The following is a 23,791-nucleotide window of genomic DNA, read 5'->3' as shown; positions in this document are numbered from 1 at the left end:
ATTGATTATATTCTCTGCAGCCAAAGATGGAGAAGCTCTATACAGTCAGCAAAAACAAGACCTGGAGCTGACTGTGGCTCAGATCATCAGCTTCTTATAGCAAAATTCAAGCTTAAACTGAAGAAAGTAGGAAAAACCACTGGGCCGGTAAGATACAATCTAAGTCAAATCCCTTATGAATACACAGTGGAAGTGAGGAACAGGTTTAAGGATTTAGATTTGGTGGACAGAATGCCTGAAGAACTATGGATGGAGGCTCGTAACATTATACAGGACGCAGCAACGAAAACCATCCCAATGAAAAGGAAATGCAAGAAAGCAAAGTGGCTGTCCAATGAGGCCTTACAAATAGCGGGGGAGAGAAGGCAAGCAAAATGCGAGGGAGATGGTGAAAGATACAGGAAATTGAATGCAGATTTCCAAAGAATAGCAAGGAGAGACAAGAGGGCCTTCTTAAATGAGCAATGCAAAGAAATAAGAGAAAACAAGGCAGCCCAAAAGGCTAGAAGGACATGTGTGCTGCAAACTAAACTCCATCTTGACACAGTGTCACCATCTGGGGAGAGAGACTGCACATGGAACTGCTGTAATGCTCTGTGGTTCCGAGTGCTCTTCAATAGCAGCTGCTGCTGAGGAACATCTGAGCCTCCCAGCAGCCTCTTTGTAAGCACAAATCAATAATGTCCAGTTTCTCCACTTATTCAATCTTTAATGCCTTCCCCATTGCTTTAGCACCTTTGGTCCCTCTTCCAGATGGATGCATCCCCAACTCCTGGAGCCTGGCCGGCCTATCCATCATTGATGTGGGTGTCTCACATTTCAGAAGCTATACAACATCATACGGAAGACCCTGTCCAGTGAATTCATTCTTAAGCCCAGCTTTAGTGATCCTTGTCAGATCCAGGAATACTTGTGGCCTTTTGCTGCAATCTCCTCTAGACAAATTGGTTTTAAGCTTCTTTGTTCACGCAGAAGCAGCTTTTCTCAGCCTTCCAGTCTCCTTTATATGTTGTCTGACATCACAGTTAACACAGACCGTCTCTTAGTAACCAAAGAACTCAGCAGACCGGGGGGGGGGGGGGGCTGGCTGGAGAAAAAGCGGCCACTGGAGCCCTGAAGTCAGCCAGCCTGCCTCCCAGCAAAGCTTTTAGGCTTCAGTAGGGAATGCAAGAAGCCCAAAATGGGGAAGAACTGGGAACAGAAGAGGAAGAGTTGGAGGAACTGGGAGGCATCAATGAACAACTAATAAGGAAACACCAGCTGCCACTCTCAGCACAGTCAGCCTTCAGCTATGTTCCCCCCCGACGCAAAGATCCCCCTGAACTCAGCTATTTTCACCAAGAGAGCAAGGTGCGTAGAGCAGAGGGGAAGGAGCAGTCGTGAGGAGGAAGGAATCCAGTTTTGAACTGCTGTTTCACTGAAGGAACAAAGTGGGAAGGAGGGGGAGAGAGTGAAAGGCAACTCAAAACTTTAAGCAGCTAAAAGCAGCTAATAGGGAGCCGGTGTGGTGTAGTGGTTGAGAGCGGAGGACTCGTAATCTGGCGAACCGGGTTCACGTCTCTGCGCCTCCACATGCAGTGCTGGATGAACTTGGGCCTGTCACACTTCTCTGAAGTCTGTCAGCCTCACTCTCCTCACAGAGTGTTTGTTGTGGGGGAGGAAGGGAAAGGAGATTGTGAGCCGCTTTGAGACTCCTTAGGATAGTGATAAAGCGGGATATCAAATCCAAACTCCTCCTCCTTCTTCTTCTAGCAAATTCTCTATTAGCAGTTATATCTGTGCTACAGGTAATTTCTCAATATTTGCACACACACAACCTTCCATTGGTGCCAGCTCTGGACTGGCCCATTTGGAAAACGACTTGTCCAGACTTCCACTTGTCCTGTGCCAAGAAAGCATGGGTCCAAGCGGTTTTCTGTTTGTCCTGCCACTTTCCCTGGGAAAACCCCCCTTTACTGCTCAATCCCTGGAACATCAATCCCTGGAAAACCTGACTGCCGTTTGTTCCAATTCAGTGGTAAAGTTCAGCTTTCCCTGGGGAAAAGTGGTGGGTTAGGTGGGAGAAGTGGAAGTCTGCATGAGCCCTAAGTGGTAAAATGAGGGTCATGTGTCTGCTTTTTCTCCCTCACAAGCAATAGTCTGTATTTGTCCTTGGAGTCATTCTGCTGGTTCTTGTTTCCTTAGACTTGTTTCTTCTTACTCCTTTCCTAGATCCTTGTTTACAGTCCCCCCTCTGGGATCTGAGCTTTTCTGTCCCTTAGGAGAGTTCTGTGTCCTGCCTCTTTGTGACAGAAGGGCAGCTCAGGTGGTCACTATCGAGAGGCTTCAGTGGCCTCCATCTTCACAAAAGCTCTTTAACCTATTACATGATACATTTATTGGGAAGAAGCGTGTTGCCCCGACCTGTGTGGGACAGTTGTAGCAAAGCCAAAGGCAGTGCTCCAATCTATGCGCAGTTATCGGCTCCAGATCGATTTTCAACATCAGAGCTGAACGTTAAAGCTATGTGGTGCTGCCGTCATGAAAAGCGCACGTGGGCATTGTGCTCACAGCAGACTCAACCAAACCTCATTATATCTGTCAGTTTTATTGGTATGATTCTTTGTAACCTGTGTCATCTTGTCAGTTAACGGCATGGCATTTCTTCCCCCCTTTATTTTAAGCCAGGAATTGTTTCCCTGTACGACTGCATCTTTAAAAGACCCATGGGCTATGACGAAAAACTCCACCGCTGTGACAGAGAACACGCCAAAAGCAGAGGACTTCATATTAATGATGAGGTGACCAAATTGATTATCTCTTGACTGGGCTGCAGTTTGACGGCAATCAATATTTGCTCATCTTTCTGTTCTCCCAGTCATGAGAACTGCAGCTCCCCTCCTCCTTGGCCACTGGCCATGCTGGCTGGAGCTGGTGGGAGTGGCAGTTCATCAATAGCCGGGGAGCCACAGGCTGCTACACCTGCAAAGTGCTTAGTATCGTGTAGGTTTGAGGAGGCGACAAGAACAGCTAGTGGTCACTCTGAACCCACTTCATGGACCATAGCTGTGTCAATTTTATGAATGCTCCTCTATCCCACCAGCAACAGTAATGATACTAAAGTCTATAGACAGTAAAGGACACTGACACTGAAGTGCACCTAGAGGAGGGTGACCAGGAGCACCAAGAACACAAATGCAAACCCAAAGCACAGTCCCATGAAACACCCACCACCATTTATAGAACCAAAGAGTTGGAAGGGCCTCCCGGGGTCATCTAGTTCAGCCCTCTGCAATGCAGAAATCTTGGCAGTTTCCCCCATCCAAATTTAAACCAGACCAGACCCTGCTTAGCTTTGCAAATGTGCTAGCAATTTCATTGCTGCACCACTAGGAGGACACAGGCCTGTCCCTCCACCCCCACCCTGTCCCCCTCCACCCTGTTCCACCTTCGCTCTGGATGTGGATCAAAAGTGGGAAGGCACCTGACAGAATGACACCACAAGATGGGCAGGGAGCGGCGGAAAGAACATTTTGGCAGCAGCCCTGCACTAAGCACCAGTTTCACCCTCTTGCCATACTCAGAAATAACACCTAACATTTCTTAACAGGAAAAAGCAAGGCCTATGGCAGTCTTGTCCTCCTCTGAATATGGGCGACGCATAGACAAGCCCGTGGAGCAGCTGGTCCGAGACCATGTGCGCATTAAACACGTTCAGGCGGAATTCTACAGGAAAAACGGAATAGCTTGCTTGATAGAAAAATCATCCAGAAACATTGAAGCAACCTAAGGCTACTTGTTGTGATTGATAGCAGGGAAGAATTAATGTGCCTGGGTTTTGTTTCTGTATTATTTCCTGTAGTGTGCTACTGGGATTTTGGGGGAAATCCAATATTGCATCATATCATCTGATGAATTCTTTGCAGGGTTGCTAAATTAAGTGAGGCATGTTTTACTTGAATGTGCCTGTAACATGGCAACATTTATGCAACGAGCATTCTACAAGGAGCATTAGCTCATAATACAATATTCGGGGAAGAGGGCGCAGTTGCTCCCATGACAAGGGGGTTTCTGCTTTTTTCAGTGCATCCTGCTTGCTAAAGCAGCCATGTGCTTGTCTGTGAGTACTAGACTCAACCATTTCTTATGACATGCTAATAATATGCAGGTTAGAGCTTTGATTCACAAATCAATGGATGTTAGATCACAAATGAAGGCGCTGACAACATGCTTTTGCTTTATGTGTCTTTTCTCCCATCATTCTTGGAAACAAAACCTTGTTGCATATCTCATCGTTACCATGTCTTATAGCGTTAACAGCTTAGTATAGTTATAAAGCAAAATTCTTCATCCATGCATTCAGAATGCTCAGATAATGATAAATCTGCAAAATAAAAAAGCTTAGGAAAAGATATGCATTTATTTGACAGTACAGTATGCACATCATGATTCACAGAGCCAAAGGCAGCCCACCAAACTTGGGCTGGAGCTGTGTCCACGTTCAGGGGTCACCAACCTCACATTCAGAGGTGTTATGGTGCCTGCAAAGGCCTTCTTTGCTGCATCTGGGATGAACCATAATCCCCAGATTCATTTTTAAGCAAAGCTTATAGTATTTTAGAATCTGAGATATGAAGCAAAATATATAAGCAGCATTAATTTTTTTGTGAGAAACTAGCCTGCTCCAACCCCTCTCACTTACTTCCCCACTTTGGTCTGGGAAAAAATCCTGTGGGTGCCCAGAGGAAGAGAAGGGGAGGGGGGGATAAGTGCTCTTTGAGAGAAGGAACACAGGCATTTGTGGTCTGTGTGAGAGGCAGACAAATGGCTGTGTGCCTGCGGTCAGTATGTGTCTGCTTTATTGAGATTCCTACGTTGCAGGGGGTAGGACTAGATGACTCTACAGTTCTATCACCTGATGGTTCTATGTGCACCTGAGTGTGAATGTCGTGTGGGCACCATGTAACTTTCCTGGTACTGGGGAGTGGCTCCCTGTTGCAATTAGGCAGCAACATCCTCTGTGTGTTTGTTTGAGAGAGAATCAATATTGTGCAGTCTCCACACTCAGGATCAGCAGGACATAGCAGACTTCCCATTGTAAGCCGAAGGTTATCCAGGTGTGGGAATGATGGCAATTACTAAAGTCTCCCCAATTTTCTATTATGCCACTCCTCCATGACAGCCATTTTTTGAAGGGTGTCCATGGCACTTTCTCAGAATTCAAAATGTGCCAGGCGATCCCTGCCCTAGTGCTTGAAGAAGGGAATTATTCAAATCAAGATTTACAGCCCCAAATATATATTTAAATCTCTATTTCCATACAGTATTGTTATTGTTACAGCTCTTGGCCTGTAGCTGTAAAAAGCAGGCAGACACAACCATGGCTTGAGGTGAGAAGCAATTTGGAAGAAACTTACGAGCCACTTGGACGGGCAGTGATGTTTCTTTTAGTGCCATCACAGGTATTATTGTAACTTTAAGGGGCCAGAAGCCAAAGGGCAATGTCTAAGGGACCTGACACTTAGGGGTCCAAGCAAATGTCTGGAAGTTGTGTCTGGGATGGGTTTTCATTTAACTGCTTTAAAATGGTTCTGGAGCTCTGTCTTATAAGATGTTGCAACAGGACGGGAAATGACTTCTTAGAGCTGAAACTAACAACGTTGGAGCACTTTCACTGCAAGTGTGGGTGTTTTTTCAGTGAATGAGTTTAATCCTTTCCCCCCTGTATAGTCCAGATGGTGGAATTAGCCCTAGAAGGGGAGTTTCCATTAGCACCAATATAGCAGCTTGTGTTAGTCTTCATCAGAATTGCAGTGGGGAAGAAATAACTAACACACCTCCCTGTGATCCCTTAGTAAAACAGCCTCTCCTGCTAGCTATTAACATTAAACATCACTTTAATGTCACTGCTAGTTCAGCTCACAAATTCAGGCATCCGTGAAGAGTCAATAGCCTGAAAATAACGAATCTCTTGGCATTTCCTGTGGCAATTTGTTTTGGGCCGGGGGGGGGGGGAGTGTAACAAAATATTTTTCCCCAGTTTTATTTGGGATGAATACAGTCACACTAAAAAATAAATTTAGTTGTATTTTACCAGCCTTTTGGCACATTCTCTTTATGTATTGTTAGAGGACTGAGCTGTTCCACAGTGGAACGGTCTCCCTCAGGAGGTGGTGGACTCTCCTTTCTTGAAGGTTTTTAAGCAGAGGTTGGATCTGTCATGGATGCTTTAGTATTGCAGGGGGAAGGCCTAGATGACCCTTGGGGTCCCTTCCAGCTCTACAATTCGATAACTCAATGACTGGCCCAGAAAACAAGATTCAGTTTTTTTTAAATCACAGTAGCTTACCAAGTCCCAAATTTAAAATAATAATAATAAACCAATCTTCATAGATCTGTCAGCATCATTTGGATTCTATTTCAATCACCAGCTGAGCCTATAAGAGTTAGAAAAAATTTTCTTGTGCAGGTATTCCACTATATCATTTCTGGTCTTCAGTGACTCAAATTCAAAAAATGGAATCTGAAAGTTAAAAGGAAGGAAGAATGTATTACTGCAAGCATTTTTCAGGAAGCAAACTCAGATAATTTTTCTTCTGTGAAATTAGAGGAATTGGTCTGTTGCTTATTTTTTCTTATGTATTGTATCCTATAGTTTTTGATATAAGAAATAAAAAGAGCAATAACAATTTACCGTATTTTTCACTCTATAGGACGCACTTTTTCCCCTCCAAAAATGAAGGGGAAATGTGTGTGCGTCCTATGGAGCGAATGCAGGCTCCTTGGCTTCGCCGTGACGCACCTGTCCTGGAAGCCGGAGGAGGACGCACCTGTTCCTCCTCCCGCTTTGCAGCGACGCGCCTGTCCAGCGAAGCCCGAGGAGGAACAGAAGGGTCTTCTTCTGTTCCTTCTCCAGCTTCGCTAAAGAAGAAGAAGAAGAAGAGTTTGGATTTGATATCCCGCCTTTCACTCCCCTTCAGGAGTCTCAAAGCGGCAACATTCTCCTTTCCCTTCCTCCCCCACAACAAACACTCTGTGAGGTGAGTGGGGCTGAGAGACTTCAGAGAAGTGGGACTGGCCCAAGGTCACCCAGCAGCTGCAGGTGGAGGAGCGGAGACACGAACCCAGTTCCCCAGATTATGTGACTGCCGCTCTTAACCACTACACCACACTGGCTCTCTAAAGGGCTAAAGGGCGCTGCACCTTCTCCCTCTCTGCGCAGCACCTCTCCTGTGAAGGAGGGGCGCTGCGCAGAGAGAGAGAGAGAGAGGGCGCAGCGCCCCTTGAGCGACGCGCCTGTCCAGCGAAGCCCGAGGAGGAACAGAAGGGTCTTCTTCTGTTCCTTCTCCAGCTTCGCTGAAGGGCGCTGCGCCTTCTCTCTCTCTCTGCGCAGCACCTCTCCTGTAAAGGAGGGGCGCTGCGCAGAGAGAGAGAGAAGGCGCAGTGCCCCTTCAGCGACGCGTCTGTCCTGGCTTCTGCTTTAGCCCTGCGCAGCCTCTTTGGGCAGGGGGAGCCTTCATCCCGCTGCCCTGAAGAGGCTTGGCACGGTTACCCCAGAAGCCAGAACAGCCACACGGTATCCCAGAAGCCAGATCCCTCTTGCTGTTCTGACTTCTGGGGTTCAGAATAATTTTTTCTTGTTTTCCGCCTCCCAAAACTAGGTGCGCCCTATGGTCCGGTGCGCCCTATGGTGCGAAAAATACGGTAATTAAAAATCAGTCCACAGCCACTATAGCACATCACAACTGATACAACAGGCAGAAAAACCATTGAGTGGTCTGCTGAGTGATCTTCAAGTGGTTCATGGGGGGGCAGGAGAAGTTTGGAAACTACTTTTATAGATCTATTCCATCTTTGGGAAGAATTATATACACCTAGGGTAGAATTCTCCTAGCAATCCCATTCACCTGTGGGGAGTGAACCACCCAATAACAGTACCTCTGCCTCATCTGGAATGAGTTTCCATTTATTAATTTATTAACCCCAATCTAGTCCATTACTGTGACCATGAATTGTTTCAGGATGCCCATAGCCTTGCCTGAAGTCAGCGACAAAAGAGAAAAAGTTGGGTGTCACCTGTATATTGGTGACACTTGACGCCAAATCTCTGGATGACCTCTTCCATCTGCTTCATGTAGATGTTCCACAGCCTGGAGCAGAGTGTGGAACCTTGTGGGGACCTCAAGCAATGCTGCCATAGGGTCAAGCGGTGCTCCAACAGCCCCACCCTCTGGAACTGCTCCTCCAAATAAAAGCAGGACCAGTCCTAAGCAGTGCCTTCAACAGTCAGCTCAGTCAGACTGTTAAGAAGGATGCCATGGTCAACAGTACTGAAAGCCGCTGACAGGTCTGAGGAATCCAGCAGAGCCACGCTCCCCTGCCCTTCTCTTTCTTGGGAAAGGTCATTTCGTTATGACCAAGGCAGTTTCTCTGTGCCAAAGCCAGTTCTGAAGCCAAATCAAAATGGTTAAAAAAACCCAAAAACAAAACAAAACCCCCAGCTTCCTCCAGAAGTATCCTAGCATTTGCCAGCTGCCACTCTCTTCAGCAACTTGCCCAGGAATAGGATATTAACCACTGGCCTGCAATTGTTGACATTTCCCAGGTCCAGATTAAGCATTCAATGGGGGTAGGTCTCAGCTCTTAAGAGCCCAGGCTGCAAGAGAGAGTCTGAGGCAGCAATATGGCTTTCCAGTGCTACCGGCTGTTCACACTACCTTGCCCCGCCTGCAATTTCCCATTCCGCTTTGAACAGCAACCATTTGATTCACCCCAACTGCTTCAAGTATTTACCTGCACAACTTCGTAACCAGCCAGCTGTAGGTGCCTTTGCTTAATGGCCTCTTTTCCAAGAAGATTGTGACTGTTTGTGCAAAATCTTCTTTGATCATCAATGCAGAGAGCTATTCTGCCAATCAAACACAAAATAAGATTAAATATTTATCGCATTTGAATCAAACTTTTATGACATCCTGCATAGTTGTTGTTTTTTCGGATATTACACGTCTTGGGTAATACAAATACCTGACAAAACCTCCATGGTGCAATGTGGCTGCCATTTCCCTGCAGTGGGATGTCATATTGCTCTTAGCGTTTGAACCACAGAATCTTGTGAAGTACCTCGAGCCCAGGGGAAGATCCCACAGGAGGAGCACACCTTGCCATGGGCTGGTGGCACAGAACAAGTTCTGTCTCTCAGTGCAATTGTTTAACTGAAATGTTTCTGGAGTCCTGTGGGATGCAGCCCCAGGGAAGCAACAAGCAAAGACACAAATTGAAAAAACAGAAAATTGTACACCCCTTGCACTACACTGTTTATATTTAGCATCTTGCTTACCTTTGGTACGCCTCTTCATGTCTATTAGCTGGTAGTACAAATCCTTCATCACTGAGTTTAATCTCGATATCTGGTGCGAGGAAGGAGCAAGAAAAAAGTTACTATATTTCTATAGCAGGGATGGTCAACAGGTAGGTTGCGAGGGCTCTGTGGTAGATCGCTGCCCTTCCCCCCCCCCCCCCGACTCAAAAAAAGAAAAAGGAAAGGAAAAAAGGCCCAACAATTTTGACTTCCTAAAAAAAGCTCTACAATTTTGGTAGATCACTGCCAGTTGTTTTAATAGTGGGAGTAGATCTCAGTCTCTTGAAAGTTGGACATGCCTGTTCTATAGCATATACTATATATGTTGTGCCTCTTTTTGTTTGGGCAAAACCACCCAAAATACTTGAGCATTATTCTTCTTTACCATCTGGAATGTGGAAAGCATATGCGGGCCTTTCTGCTTCTTATCTACACTTAATATGAATGCAAAGTATGAGATCTGTTAAAAGAAAACCATCTCCCATAATAGAAAAACATTAAGTATTAAAGGTAGCAAAAGATAAAAGTATCGTCTACATCCTATTTCCAACTCATTTAGTCTGCATGTGAATGGGGGGTGGGGGTGGATGGGTCAAAAGAGGATTTCTATGATGGTAAGGACCGCTTTTCCTTCTGCAGAATAGTATAGTATCTGGCAGTCAACCGGATACTGACACACACAACCATGGGAATTTCCTGCAATATTATGCTGAGCAAGGAGGCATTTGGCAAGTAACTCTACTATTTAGGAGAAGCAATCATGTCAGGGATCATCTATAACTTTGTGAAGGGTTTGTTTGTTTTGTTTTGTTGTTTGTTTGTTACTGCATTCATTCATGCAAAGTACAGGTCTGTTGAAGATGAATGCAGCATTACTTTACACACTGAAACAGAAATTTTCATAATTATGGGACTGTGACCATTAACATTTGCATTCAGCAAGACACGCATTAGCAACAGCTTCCCTACCCAGAGTATAGCAGTATGGTGTCAACACGTGAGAGGCAAAATATATCCGGGCGCCCAAGAGGTCAGTGAGGCCAGCCTTTACTCTGCTGTAGAGGTGACTGTCTACCAAGGACTCCATTGAACGATCTGGCGTGAGAAAGGACTTGACAATGTACTTGGGAAGGAGTTGGGGACCCTATTAAGACAGGAGAGGAAAATAAGCAGTTTCTTCCTGCAGGTAGAAATACTAATAAATACGCAAGCAGTTTGGTACAAGGACAGGAATGGGTTGCAAGGGAACACTTGGTGGCACAGAACAAGTTATTTGCAGTCTTTTTTGGGAAGGTCCTTATATAGGTACTCCGCTGAACTGAAAGCCCAACGGGCTACGCACGGAACACTAAACTACCAGCAAAATTCAGTATGACTGCTGCTATTGACAGTTACTAATTAGCATCATTACTTAAGGCTGCTCATTTTATTATGCAACACTGTTGCCTATTCTGAATAAACATGTGCAGGATCAAAACATGCACAAAAAGGAATAGCATATTCTCATACCTCGTAGGAAGGACACTCCAGTGTAACTGTTAGAAATAGCTGGGTCAACTGAGAAAGAACAGACTTCTTCAAACCAGGTCCTTCAGCTGGGATAAAAGAATCGGAGGCATCGAGAAAGATGGTTACACAATTTATTTCCCCTATTTCCTAAGCTTTCATTTCACAGGAAAGCTACTAGAGTCACCAAGGGGAGTGTAAAGTAAGATTTGCTACTGACTCTGCTGTACAATTAACAAAATACTGGGAGGCTGCCCCCGAGCTCCTGCCCCACTTCAATCCTACTGCAGATGTAATTTCCCAAGGTCTCTCCAAGACCCACTCCTGTTCTCCAATGCGAATTCACAACTTCCATTACTAGCCCATGTGAGTTAACAATGTTACCAGGGGCATGTCATTTATTTGAGGTGACATTTCTGAACATCCACATCCCTAGACAAGCTATATACTTACCTTGCAACTGCTGCAGAAAATAGGGACTAAAGACTTTTGCCAGGAAATTCAGGGGATAGCGTTCAACTAGGGTGCATGCATGAAGAAGGCTCAGGAATACATGGGGCTGAAACTGGGCCGATCGAGTGCTGAGTATCCTTTCAAGCTTTTGGAAAAGAGAAGGAGCACACGGAGGCAAATAGTTGAGTTTCCCAAATGGAATAATCTGCTCAGCGATTTGAGCAGTGGTGAAGTTGTCAGCATTGTAGATGAAACTTTCTGCCACTGCATTGAATATGCTTTTAGAAAGGATGCGCTTCCTGCTGCAGAACTGCATGACTTTGGAAACTGCACAGGGATGCATGGTGAAGGCGTATTTGGCAACATGTCTTTCTAGAGCTTCAGTGAAGAACTGGTCGTTGTGTCCAAAATGAATGAAAGCCTCCAGCACCTTTTCTAGCTCATTGTCAGTCAAATATGGGACGTGCCGTACTGAATGCTTGCAAAGCTTTATCACTAGAGGAATGGCTTGGGTTTGATCAAGAACCACCAGAGCATTTAACACTGTACTTGTCATTTCGGGGCTGAACTGAGGAACCCGAGTTACAGTTAAATTGCTCATTTTGTTTAATAGGGCTTGGTACTTTCCTCTCTCCCCAACACCCAGCTGCAGCATTTTGTAGACCATAGCCATTTCATCAGCCTTCCAGTCCTCCAGGTTTGTACTTTGAACTTGGTCCATAATTTGTTCCAGAATAGCACAACTTGGACCCTCTAGATTGAACAAGGATTCTCCAAGAACACACAGATTTCTAATAGTCATCTGGCCTTTATCAAGACGTTCTTGGCTCTCTGACACCAAACGAACCATCAAGGTACTCCAGGGATCCACACGTAATTTTATCAAAGCATTTAGTGAATTTACAAGACCAGATTCAGACAGGCTTCGTGATTCTTGTTCCAGTTGGAAGCAAAGTGACCTGAAGACTTCATCCTCCATCACCTCTTCTGGATTATTCAGCATACTGTCCTCCAGTTGAACATCACACAACCGCTGAAGGACAGCTGCCACCATGGTGTCAGATAAACTTTCCAATGTGCTTACAAATATGAAAATGTCTTTGTATGAACAGAAACAGTTCAACTTCTTCAAAAACACCTGTTCATCTATCCACGTGCTGCCAGATTTTACACTGTTACCAGCTTCTCCATGAAGTTGCACCATTCCCGTAACATAGCCGGGGTGATTTCCCAGTTCCATATGGTAGTTTCTACAAGCCGTGCACTGAAAACCACAGACTGAACACACTGTTCGCAATGTTGAAGAACCATGGGGACATAACCTGAACTGCCTAATTTGCTGGCCAAAATGGTTCAAGGCTGTGCCTCGAGTTAGTAGCTGCCTACATGCTTGCATTCTAGAAATAGATGCCTGGATACATCTAAAATTCATGGAAGCCATTTCAGGTCTGCTTTGAACATTTCTCCCTGAAAGAAAAACAACAACTAAAAGTCAGTGTCACTATAGAGATATCCTGGTTAGCCTTTGAGAGCTTTTATTATTATTATTATTATTTATTTTTTAAAAAAACAGCATGAAAAGAAAGGTCAAGAGATGGCACAATGAGGACTGTGTCCATCCCATAGCTCTACAGAAGGGGAGACTAAGTACATAACATGGTACTGTCCACAGAATCAAGTGTCTTAATAACCTCAAATTTCTATATTCATGGAGAATCACATTTCTAGCCATTATAGATGCAAAGCTATGCTTCAAAGTGTGATGGGCAGTGGCTGTTGAAATTCCAGGAGCCTAGAGTAAGGGTTGGCTTTTCTTAGTATGGAATCTGGATTTCCACGGCATTGAATTTATATTACTAAGCATGGAATACTAACTTCTTTATAGTGAACAAGAAATGAATAAATAAATGCTCTGAGCTGAAATTACAGGCAGACTGATGATCCACTGGCCCATGGCCTAAGTATTAACCCTTTACTGGCATACACAGTCAAAACAAAAAAAATTCCTTCCAGTAGCACCTTAAAGACCAACTAAGTCAGTTCTTGGTATGAGCTTTCGTGTGCATGCACACTTCTTCAGATACACATGCATGCACACGAAAGCTCATACCAAGAACTGACTTAGTTGGTCTTTAGGGTGCTACTGGAAAGAATTTTTGTTTTGTTTTGACTATGGCAGACCAACACGGCTACCTATCTGTAACTGGCATACACAGGTTACAAGTATAAGTCAAAGTGTAAAATTGGCATCTGTTCATGAAAGCAGATACTTTAAGATAAAACAGATAGACGTCATAAGGTTAAAAGGTGCCTCTCAAGTCTTACAGTGACATCATTTCATGGCATCTCTCAGAAATATTGCTACATTCACCATAATGTCAGTAGAATGGAAACCTTGGATAAATCAAGGCAATTAAACCTTTCTTTAAGCATGAGATTTAAATATTTCTTGCCGATTTCAGCATAAAAATGGACAGTAAAATAAAACATGTGCAATGGTTTCAACCTGTTTTATGCCACAAGGACAATGCCTTTCTAAATATGGGGTTTTCAAGAAGCTTCCTTGCAGAAGCAAGATGGAATGAAGTTACATCTTGTAACGGGAAAAGCTCTATGTTGGTGGGGATTGTATAGGTGATGTAAATATGGAGTGATCTGGCCAAACAAAGGTAAGATCCCTAACCCCAATCGAGAGCAAGATTTATGGGCTGTAAAGGCTGAGATTTTGCAATTCAATCTCTAGAAATCTGTGCTTGTTTGAAATGCTTCTGACAGTGATCTAAGCAAATGGTACCAGTATGGGCAGCCAAGGAAATCAGTGCATGCAATTGGTCCTAAAGAATTAGAATGTTAAATCCTTGTGCACTCTCAGTCCTTGGAGGACTGCTGGCCTGTGGGGGTCATGCACCACTGCTTGCCATATCTTCCTTTGTTTATTTAAACAGATGCACATTGGTTTGCCTGCTACTGAAGGACAGCATAGAACTGGGAGAGCTGGTTAATTTCCTTTCAAATTTCATTGCCCACCCCACAAGCATTTGTTAGACTTAAGAGCCTCAGTAAAAAGAAGCCATAAGACATCCAAACAAACATCAAATCAAACTGTACCACATTCTGGTACAAACATTGCAAGGTATATCTCTTGTGCTGAGCTGTGGCGAGAAGAGACTTCAGTTATGTTCTCAAGAGGACCCCTCCCCACAGCACAACATCAGCTGGGTTCTACCAGAAAATGTTGCATTACATTATGACTCAGGCGAAATCTATCTAAACTTCAGATAGACAGGTCACTTTTAGCTAAAAGCATGGGGGGTCATTAAAGGACAAACATGTGTGTGTTTAAAACATACAGATAATTATAACAAAAACAGCAAGGCAGCAAAGAGGGAGCCAATTTGGCTTCCCTATGCAGGGAGGAGCCACCCCCGAGAAGGCCCTCTCCTGCGGGAGGGGCGGGCCTGAGGGAAGGGAGCTGGACCCGCAAGCGGCCCTTCGAGCGGGGCCCGGAAAGGGAGTCCTTGGCGGGAGGCGCTTCACCCCCGCCTCGCGGGGCCAGGTCTGGGGAGGCCTCCGGGCTCTGCCCTGCTTCGGAGCCGCGCCTTCTGGGGCGGAGGCAGCGCTCTGCACATGCTCAGGCGCGCGGCGTCCTGAGCCCTGAAATCCGGCGCGCCAAGGTCGGAGGCGAGGCTTCGCTTGCCCTCTTCTCCGGGGCTGGGAGGGAGCCTTACCCGCTTCTCCGCGGAACGCTTCCCCTCCACTACCCGCCTTCCGGTTGGGGTTCGGCCTAGTTTTTCGGCAACAGGAAGCGGGGGTTCAAATGCACGACCCCGGAAGTGAAAGGGCGGGGCTTGGCCGGAGCAGGGCCTTCGAGCCGCCGGATGGAGCCGGACTACAACTCCCATCACCCCTCGCGAGGGCCCGGCGCGCAAACACAAGACCGGTAATTCAGAAGAGTGTCCTTGTTTCTGCCTGAATGCTTGGGCGGGTCAGGCTCGTGCGCGTGCGGCCTCGGCGCGTGCGCACGGGGGAGTCGCAGCGGGGAGAGGAGAGAGAGGAGCCCCGAAGCACCGCTTTCCCGTCCCTACTCTACTTCTCCAGTCTACGGTTCGAGGGCCGAGCGGCCAATCGGGCGCCTTGTCCCGCCCCCTTTTTGCTCTGACTGGCAGCTCTCCTCTTCCGCTGCTTCTTCCCAGGCGGGCGAGCGGCGGGCGAGCAGGTCTGGGCCTGGAGAGGCGCGGGGGGGGGGGGCGTCGAAGCCCAGGGGGGAGGGAGGCCATTTCGCCGGGGCGGGAGCCAAGCCTGGTCCGGGGGCGGCGGGGCTGCTGCCTGGCCGTCGTCTCCTCCTCCACGTGGTCCTTTCCGCGTGTCTTCTTCGGGCTTTCCTAATACAACTTCTCTTTTCTGTCGCGGGCAAGAAAATGGAACGCAGGGAAGCATTTTGCTCCGTTCACTTGTACAGAATGAGGGGGATCTGACTGCAGTCAGGAAAATAGGACCTACTCAGTTGCTGCCCCCACTGCTGTGATTATGTTTTCCTAAGCAAGAATCAGGATGATGATGATAACAATAATAATAATATAATTTACTACTTATACCCCGCTCATTTGGCTGGGCCTTCCCAGCCACTCTGGCCATCTTCCAACAGGTGATTAAAAACTCAATAAAAGATCAAACATTTAAAACTTCCCTGAACAGGGCTGCCTTCAGATGTCTTCTGAAAGTCATATAGTTGTTTCTTTCCTTGACATCTAATGGGAGGGCGTTCCACAGGGCGGGTGCCACCACCGAGAAGGCCCTCTGCCTGGTTCCCTGTAGCTTTGCTTCTTGCAGTGCAAATGAGCCCTATATTCCAAACAAAGTGCTTGATTAACCTGGAGGTAGGCTGTATGAACTCTGTATTGATTTGTAATGTTCTGTTGGTCTCTGGACCGTAATAAAGATTGTTGTTGTTGTTGCTTCTTGCAGTGAGGGAAATGCCAGAAGGCCCTCAGAGCTAGACCTCAGCATCCGGGCTGAACAATGGGGTGGAGATGCTCCTTCATGTATACAGAAATAAGGATAGAGAGGTTTTTCCTAGAGGGGTTTTCCAATTAGCCTTGAGCTACTGGATTTCTGCTGCCCCAAGCAGTAGCCTGTACTGCCTATTTTGGTTGGGCTACCTCACTGGGGGTGGGTAAAGTATGTCCAACCTGATCCTGCACATATATTCTTGGAGGCAAGTCCCACTTTGTTCAGTAATGTGTATAGAATTTTGGCCCTGAACATGCTTTCTGATGGGTAATATATTTGGAAGGCTGGGGGGAGAAGAGAAGCAGGAACTGCCGTTTCTGGAAAGGATTACAGTCTCATTGTTGCATATGAAGTAACCCCTTTGCTTTTCTCTCTTTTTTCTTTTCCCATGTACTGTAGTTGATCTTTGAAAGATGTGCTGTAAAACAAACCATAGGTTTTTGCTCCTTTTTGCGAGCCAGAAGGGTCAGGCAAAAGCTATAGCTGAGGAAATATACCATCAGGCCAAGGAGAGTGGGCTTGAAGCAGATCTTCACTGCATCAGTGAGTCAGACAAGGTAAGATTCTTTGAACACCCGATTCAAATATACAGGAGTGGCATATTTGCAAATGACTTTCCACAACATTTCTTTGGATCATTCAGAGCTTTCCTTAGAAATCTGTCCCCTCAAAAGGTACATCTTGATTTTGTTCTCTTTTTGTTGAAGTCTTTGGGTAAAAAGGGTAATCAACGTAGATGGTAGTGACGTGTTAAAGACTGCACCTTGTACCAGGTTGCTCACACTGCAGATTTTGTCCAAGGGAAAAGAAATTGGAGAGGGGGAAAGGGAGGGTCATGGAATCATAGAAATGTAGAGTTTCAAGGGATCCCGAGGGTATAAGAAGGCAGAAATGTGAGCAAATGCACTTATGCATACTTGGGTTTCATCTTGATTACATTTGCATTTCTTCTTATGCCCCCTCATGGAAGTTATCCTGTTTTATCCTTAGGACAACCCTATGAGGTAGCTTAGGTTGAGAGAGTGATTGGTCAAAGTTACCTAGTGACGTTCATGGCTGAGCTAGGATTTGAATACAGGACTATCTTATCTAAGTTCAGTACTGCAGGAAATCTACTACACTATGCTTATATATTGCATAGATTTGTTTGTGGAGAATTAGGATGCAAGAGGTTAAATTGTGGACTGAGTATATATAATTTGTGAGAGTATGTGATTTTTGATTCCAAGCCCAACTTTGGATCCTTGCAACATGTAAAGACCTACCTACTGTACAAGCTGAGGCAAGACTTGGAATTATAACCATTATTCTGTTTCTTTCACTGGTTGTAAAACTCCGCTATTTGTGTGGGATTCAACAAATAACTCCCATCCGCAGAAGCCCTGTGCAAGGACTTCTGCTTGTGCAATAGGGCCTTCCTCCCTTCTGCTGCCCCCATGCACCCCCTCCTGAAATTGGCTCAGGGGTCTGTGTCAAGAGAACTCCTGGGACAGCCCATGTGGGGAGGAGGGGAGGGATTCTTCTATCTGGAAACCGAAATGCTTGCGCAGATGGAATCATCACCTTAGTGTGATATTAAATTCCTCCCCGTAGCACGCTCAGAGCTATCAAAATAGATTATAAAAAGCTAATTGAAAAACAATGGCTTAACCTCACAATACTGGATGTTCAGCTCTGATTGTGTGCGTCCAAATACCACCCAGTTTTGACCGTTTCTGCATTATGCTCCGACTTTGTTTCTTTCAATTTACAGTATAACTTGAATAGTGAAAAAGACCCTGTGGTTATTGTTACTTCTACTACGGGTACAGGAGAGCCACCAGACACAGCAGTCAAGTTTGTTAAGGAAATTAACGATAAATCTCTGCCGTCGGACCACTTTTCCCATTTACGATACGGATTGCTAGGTAATTTACTTGTAAGCTGCTATTCGTATAAAGCAGGGGAGAAACCTTGTTGCAAAAAACTGCAGGCTGGATCTAATATATTTTTGATCAAATTCCTTAACTATGATCACAGTTAGTATAGCTGTGCGGCCCTCATTACGAGTATTGATGAGGCACCACACAGAATCAGGGTACAATTCAAGCCTCTCTGAAATAAGGATTTAGCTGTACTTTCTTCATTGGGAAATATGAGCTATATATTCTTAAATTTTACAATTTAACATCCTTTGTATTTTTAGACTGTGTTTTTGCTATATCTTTCCATATTTTACAATTATGATCCATGAAATAACTCTGATCCAACAAATGTGATTCCAGAGTCGATGGCAAATTGGTATGAATTTCAATTGTATAACCAAAGGGGATTATTTCATTTATGATAGTGAAATAAAAAATAGCACTATACATATTTTTTTTAATTTCATATGTGCTGTTGAATAGGAAACCAGTAAAAAAACCAGCATGACTTGGTGTCTTAACTACTTATTGAATTCGAACATGCTTTTCTGCTTTTAAGGTGCCATCCGCCATATATAGCCAGCTAGTATGCTAATTAATTAATTTTGTCTTTTAAAATTTGGAAGTCTGAAGAATAGGATGATGACTTAAATACAGGCATCCAAAACTTAATTGTGGAAGAGGCTTTGCCTATTGCACTTTGGAGATCGTGAATATTGCCCATAATTCATTGACTTTTTCACTGATAATTCTGGTGCCTGGCTACTTACCTTTATCAATGAGCAATTTTTATTTATTTATTTATTTATTTATTTTTGTAATAGCGGTTGATTCCTGACCAGATTGCAGGGAGGTAATGGTTTTCTCTAGATGGCTGCTTGGAGGGATGGGTGGGAGCAGCAGACTAAGCCTCCAGTTTGCTAAAATGGTGCATGGCCCCACTTTCTGCTTTTGTGGCCCCCCTTTCTTTCTCCTTTCTGTTTCTGCACTGAGGAAGTGGCTGTTCCTAGAGCAGGTCTGTGTGCTTCGCAGTTACTTCCAGATAGCCTGAGAGCACTACGACACCATGTGGGGCCGCTGCCCAGCAATTGTGCCACAGTCATCCGTTTCCAGCATCACCTGGGGCAGGCAGGGAGGGGTGAAGAGTGAGAATGAGAACCATTCTCTCTGTTCCAGTCCTTATGCCAAACATTTCAAGCTGCGTAGAAGAGAAGTGCTTCTTTCTGAGTTAGTATCTTAGGGCCAGTCCAGATTGGACTGATTGTGGCGGCGGTGGCAGCATCAAGGAGGTGCCAGTTCCCAGTTCAGAAGAAACTTACATTCTTGTTCTTCTCTTCTGAACCGCCTGAATGGTTTAGAGACTGGGATGGGTGAGAGAGCTAGCTTTGGAAAATTCCACCCTGCCTTACCAAAGCTTGGGGGGGGGGGAACACAGTTGGACTCTGCATGGAAGAAACCATTGTCTACTTGGCACCATCCATGTCTGCACAAGGAGGCCTGTGTTGGCAATCCTAGGAACTTGTGCTTATTGTTTTGTAGTTTGTCTTACTGCTGCATTAAAGTTGGAGGGCAGAGTTTGATTTATTCTGAAACACCTTGTCCAGGGAATTGATCTGATGCAGGTTTTCTTGGTTTGCCTTTTCCCTTACTTTTATTTGCAGGCCTGGGAGACTCAGAATACACATTTTTCTGCAATGGTGGGAAGATAATAGACAAACGATTTCAGGAACTTGGAGCACAACACTTTTATGAGGTTGGACTCGCTGATGATGCTGTCGGGTAGGAAACCTAAATTTCTCTGATGAGGTTTTGGTTAAGTCTCCTTGTGTGGCATTTGTTTTAATCCCCACCCCACCCCATCTATTTATAGCCCCATCTGGACACCAATTTAGAAACTGAGGAGGAGTGAAATAGGAGAGATCTGCCAGTGAAATAATTTACTTTTCCTCAAATTAAGCACAAGGGTAGAATGACTCTCCACTGCTCCTAAAAATTTAATGAAGATTGCTCATACATGCATGCATGCTTCCTTCATTCCCCCAGGAAATATTCCCAGAAGCAGGCAGTGTGTCAGCAGTAGCCATGGGCAATTTTGATGGTTCAAGTTAAGAGCATAGCTTGCTTAGCCTCAGCTGAAATGACCCCCTGAGTCTTTTTGCCCACTGGTTCTGCAGAGCTACTGGGCAGAAACATTCCCAAACTCCTGTGTACAGCTGCCTTCACTGCTGCCTTGCCCTCCTGCTCCATATCTCTTCTTGGAAAGAGCCTCTTGTGACTTGATCTCCCAGAAGAAGTAAGAGGAGTTGAAATTGATAGACATGGTTGAGTTTGTCCTTCTTTGCCTCATTAAGTACTGCTATTATGTACATCTTTATGCGCCCCCTTGCCCAGATTATCCGGAGCTTTGGGCTGGGCTGTCACCAATATGCTGATGACACTCAGCTCTATCTGCTGATGGATGGCCACACTGACTCGGCCCCGAACACACTGACCAGATGCTTGGAAGCTGTGGCTGGATGGTTTCGTGGGAGCCGATTGAAACTAAATCCTTCGAAGACAGAGGTCCTATGGCTAGGTCGGGATGGCATGGGGATGAGGGACCAACTCCCTTCTCTTGCGGGGGCCCAATTAGTGCCATTGCCTTCCGTTAAGAGTTTGGGTGTAATCCTTGACGCCTCCCTTTCCATGGAGGCACAAGTTACAGCAACAGCCAAGGCGACATTTTTCCACCTTCGTCGCATCAAGCAGTTGGTCCCTTACCTTTCCCGCCCCGACCTGGCCACAGTGATCCATGCGACGGTCATCTCCAGGCTTGACTACTGTAATTCGCTCTATGCGGGGCTGCCCTTGAAGCTGTCCCAGAAACTCCAGCGGGTACAGAATGCTGCAGCGAGGCTCCTCACGGAGTCTCTGCCATGGGAGCATGTTCACCCAGTGCTTTTCAAGCTGCACTGGCTCCCAGTGGAGTACAGGGTCAGATTTAAGGTGCTGCTTTTGACCTTTAAAGCCCTTCACGGCCTAGGACCCTCGTACCTACGGGACCGCCTCTCCTGGTATGCCCCACGGAGAGCCTCAAGGTCCATAAATAACAACACCCTAGTGGTCCCAGGCCCCAAAGAAGTTAGATTAGCTTCAACCAGAGCCAGGGCCTTTTCAACCCTGGCTCCGGTCTGGTGGAACGCTCTGCCTCATGAGACCAGGGCCCTGCAGGATCTGATTTCTTTCCGCAGGGCCTGTAAGACAGAGTTGTTCCGCCTGGCCTTTGGCTTGGAGCCAATTTGATTCCCTCCCTCTCTTTTTTTTCCTTTCTTTTCCTTCTCCTCCTGCGATGAGGCTACATTTTAATATTTTAATGTTGTATTTTATTTTTGTTTTTAAGTTGTAATCATTCATCTTGTTTTTATTATTGCTTGTAAGCCGCTCTGAGCCCGGCCTTGGCTGGGGAGGGCAGGGTATAAATAAAAAATTATTATTATTATTGTTTTCGTTTTTTGCAAATGCAGTGCAAAGAGCAGCATAGCACATCCCAGGAAGTAAATATCTCACTGGGGCTCTTGTGATTATATCAGCTGATAGAGGGCTCTGGTGTGCTGCTTTTAATAATGGCTTTTAAAGTGGGAGAAAGCCAATAGCCTGCACACGTAGCCAGAAGAGCGAACTTGGTTATTCAACACATCATTATTAATAAAGTTTTAACCTTAATAGTCTTTTCAAATTCATGTATCAGTGGCATTTAACACCCTACAGGATAAGCAAAATTTACAAAACTCTACTATAAGATACTGGAGATCCAGAGCAATTTGAGCAAGAAACTTCATACACTTTTCCTGACCACGTGTCATTATAAAGAAAAATTCTGGAACAACATATGAAGAAAACCCAAAATGATTCTTTTGTTCGCAGTCCAAACAGAAATAGAAAATGTAGATATACAGTTAGTCACATATCTTCTGATAGGTGCAAGGCTGCACCTTAGTCATCTCTGGAGAAACAAAAATCCACCTCCTGTATCAGAATAAAAGGAAAGTATGGGGAAAGCCTTATTATTTAGATTAACATACCAAATAAGAGCTAGCATCAGAACAGTAAATAAGAAAACATTTTTTTTTAAAGATGGGCACTTCTTCTAAGTTTCTGGAATGAGAAAATTAAATATAATACCACACATTGTAACTTTTCCCCACTACTATAAAGCCTGTTAAAATATGTTAAAGTCCTGTCTAGTGAGATATGTGTGCAATGTCTCAGTTCTTGCTTTTTCTTTTGTAAACCGCTCTTTAAAAAAAACCAACATAAACCTTTGAAATAACTTGTAAACTGTGTTTAAATAATCTGCAGATGCTGTTTGGGTGCTGACATTTATCTGTTGGTTTCTGCTTCCTTCACTGAGCAGCGAAGTGCTTGTCACAAGACAATGTTTACATTCCACAGTCAAGTGCTGTTGGGTTTTCTCACGGGACAGGAGACTGGATGTGACGTACACTGGTTTCCTGTTTTTCACTGTTCTTTGCAGTTCAGTGTGATTCTCTCCGTGCTTTAGAGGAGAGAGGATGCCTTTCTCTGCTCCGGCAGAGGGAAAATGTTTTTCTGTAAATTACCAGCTTTGAAGTGTAAATAAAGTAATATAGAGCATGTTGGCACGTACTTTTCATCATTCCGCTGTGCACTGGACACTGCTTATCTACAACATTTGGTTCCGGGCCCAGAAAAACGCAGTGTTTTGAGAATGGACTCCAGAAGTCGGGCTCCTGGCAAAGGAACAAAGGAGCAAAGAATTGGAGTGCCGGCAAAGGATCGGAATGCAGAGGGCCGGATCGGACGATATCTCTGCGCGTCAAGATGATTTGATGAGGTATGTGCTACAGCTCCGGGCAGCCTGCCAGCTTCTAATTAATGGCTTTATGGCTGGACTTTGAACTTTTATAGCCGGTTTTGCCGTGGCACAGGCAAAAGGCTAGAAGGATAAATTTTTCCTATGCTGGGGGAAATCGAAAGTAAAGCAGCTGCAGCAGTGTCGCAGCATGAATTTAAGACAGCAGAAAGAACTTTCACTTTTGAACTTGCCTTTGGAATGCGGTTTGAAGCAGCTGCAGATAAGCAAAGCAGTTAAGCAGAAAGGCACAGGTTCACAAAGCAGAGGCTGTTTTTTTTTTGAATTTGCTTTTGGATTGAAGCAGCTGTACACAGACACAGCTTGTATGAAGCAGCCTGATTTAAAGCAGCAGAGATGACGCAGAAGGCTAATGCCAAAGTCATGATGGCTAGCTGCAGAAGGCTGGCTGATGCAAGTGGGGAATCTGATGCCAATCAGCCAAATGCTCAACTCACAGTAGCCTGTGATACTGCCATGATTCAGAATGAAGCAGACCGCCAGGGTGATAGCTGCATGGGCAAGGGGGAGACTTCACAGACGTCATCCCATAGTGCAGTGGAACCACCAGATGGCGCCAAAGCTTTGAAGGCAGTGAAATGCTACACGTGTGGACGTCTAGGCCATATGAAGAGGGAATGCAGAAATCCCAGGGCCAAGACAGAGCAGCGCAGCGAAAGCTCATCGCGTGGAAAAGGCCGAGGCAAAGGC

The 23,791-nt window shown here is 45.3% G+C and overlaps 3 protein-coding genes across 9 annotated transcripts in view; 2 read left to right on the top strand and 1 right to left on the bottom strand.

The window, feature by feature from the left end:
* Positions 1 to 1,164: 1,164 nt before the first annotated feature.
* CFAP90 (cilia and flagella associated protein 90) lies at positions 1,165 to 4,207 on the top strand (the record flags this gene model as incomplete). The annotated part of the gene is made up of 3 exons (XM_083748714.1): positions 1,165 to 1,350; positions 2,664 to 2,780; positions 3,590 to 4,207. The coding sequence occupies 3 exons, from the start codon at positions 1,165 to 1,167 to the stop codon at positions 3,767 to 3,769; spliced, it is 483 nt and encodes a 160-aa protein (XP_083604840.1). The 3' UTR covers positions 3,770 to 4,207.
* On the bottom strand, positions 2,567 to 17,806 carry FASTKD3 (FAST kinase domains 3). 2 transcript variants are annotated; one of them, XM_083748633.1, is made up of 8 exons: positions 17,803 to 17,806; positions 15,025 to 15,040; positions 11,297 to 12,763; positions 10,847 to 10,932; positions 10,307 to 10,481; positions 9,317 to 9,386; positions 8,773 to 8,887; positions 2,567 to 6,502 (listed from the first exon to the last, which is right to left on the bottom strand). In XM_083748633.1, exons 3-8 carry the CDS (start codon positions 12,735 to 12,737, stop codon positions 6,404 to 6,406), a joined length of 1,986 nt encoding a protein of 661 aa, XP_083604759.1. In that variant the 5' UTR covers positions 12,738 to 12,763; positions 15,025 to 15,040; positions 17,803 to 17,806; the 3' UTR covers positions 2,567 to 6,403. The 2 variants fall into 2 exon arrangements, with proteins under 2 accessions (XP_083604759.1, XP_083604760.1); XM_083748634.1 differs by lacking the exons at positions 15,025 to 15,040; positions 17,803 to 17,806 and adding an exon at positions 13,501 to 15,010 and having other exon boundaries at positions 11,297 to 13,271.
* Positions 15,089 to 23,791, top strand: part of MTRR (5-methyltetrahydrofolate-homocysteine methyltransferase reductase) — a 32,672-nt gene continuing 23,969 nt past the window's right edge. For 2 of the 6 annotated variants that reach the window (XR_014566704.1, XM_083748629.1), the window contains exons 1-4: positions 15,318 to 15,512; positions 16,706 to 16,863; positions 18,060 to 18,213; positions 19,872 to 19,989. Coding sequence is in view for 4 of the 6 variants with exons in the window: in XM_083748629.1 (XP_083604755.1) it covers positions 16,720 to 16,863; positions 18,060 to 18,213; positions 19,872 to 19,989 (416 nt within the window). In the remaining 2 variants the exon portion in view is untranslated. Of the gene's footprint in view, positions 15,942 to 16,705; positions 16,864 to 18,059; positions 18,214 to 19,871; positions 19,990 to 23,791 lie in introns of all 6 variants that reach the window. The other 4 variants (XM_083748630.1, XM_083748632.1, XR_014566705.1 and 1 more) reach the window with 4 other exon arrangements.

Source organism: Podarcis gaigeae (assembly GCF_964106915.1).
Source record: "Podarcis gaigeae genome assembly, chromosome: 7".
Taxonomy (NCBI): domain Eukaryota; kingdom Metazoa; phylum Chordata; class Lepidosauria; order Squamata; family Lacertidae; genus Podarcis; species Podarcis gaigeae.
The sequence above is the reverse complement of the archived record's forward strand: the minus strand, read 5'-3'. Positions and strand labels throughout refer to the sequence as shown.

What these genes read in the sequence shown, in the direction of transcription:
- FASTKD3 (XM_083748633.1), bottom strand. Translation starts at nt 12,737, where the DNA reads ATGGCTTCCATGAATTTTAGATGTATCCAGGCATCTATTTCTAGAATG. An exon ending in CATGAAGAGGCGTACCAAAG is followed by an intron (nt 8,888 to 9,316) that starts GTAAGCAAGATG and finishes TTTGATTGGCAG; the next exon opens with AATAGCTCTCTGCATTGATG. An exon ending in CTGGTTACGAAGTTGTGCAG is followed by an intron (nt 6,503 to 8,772) that starts GTAAATACTTGA and finishes TTTAACTTTCAG; the next exon opens with ATTCCATTTTTTGAATTTGA.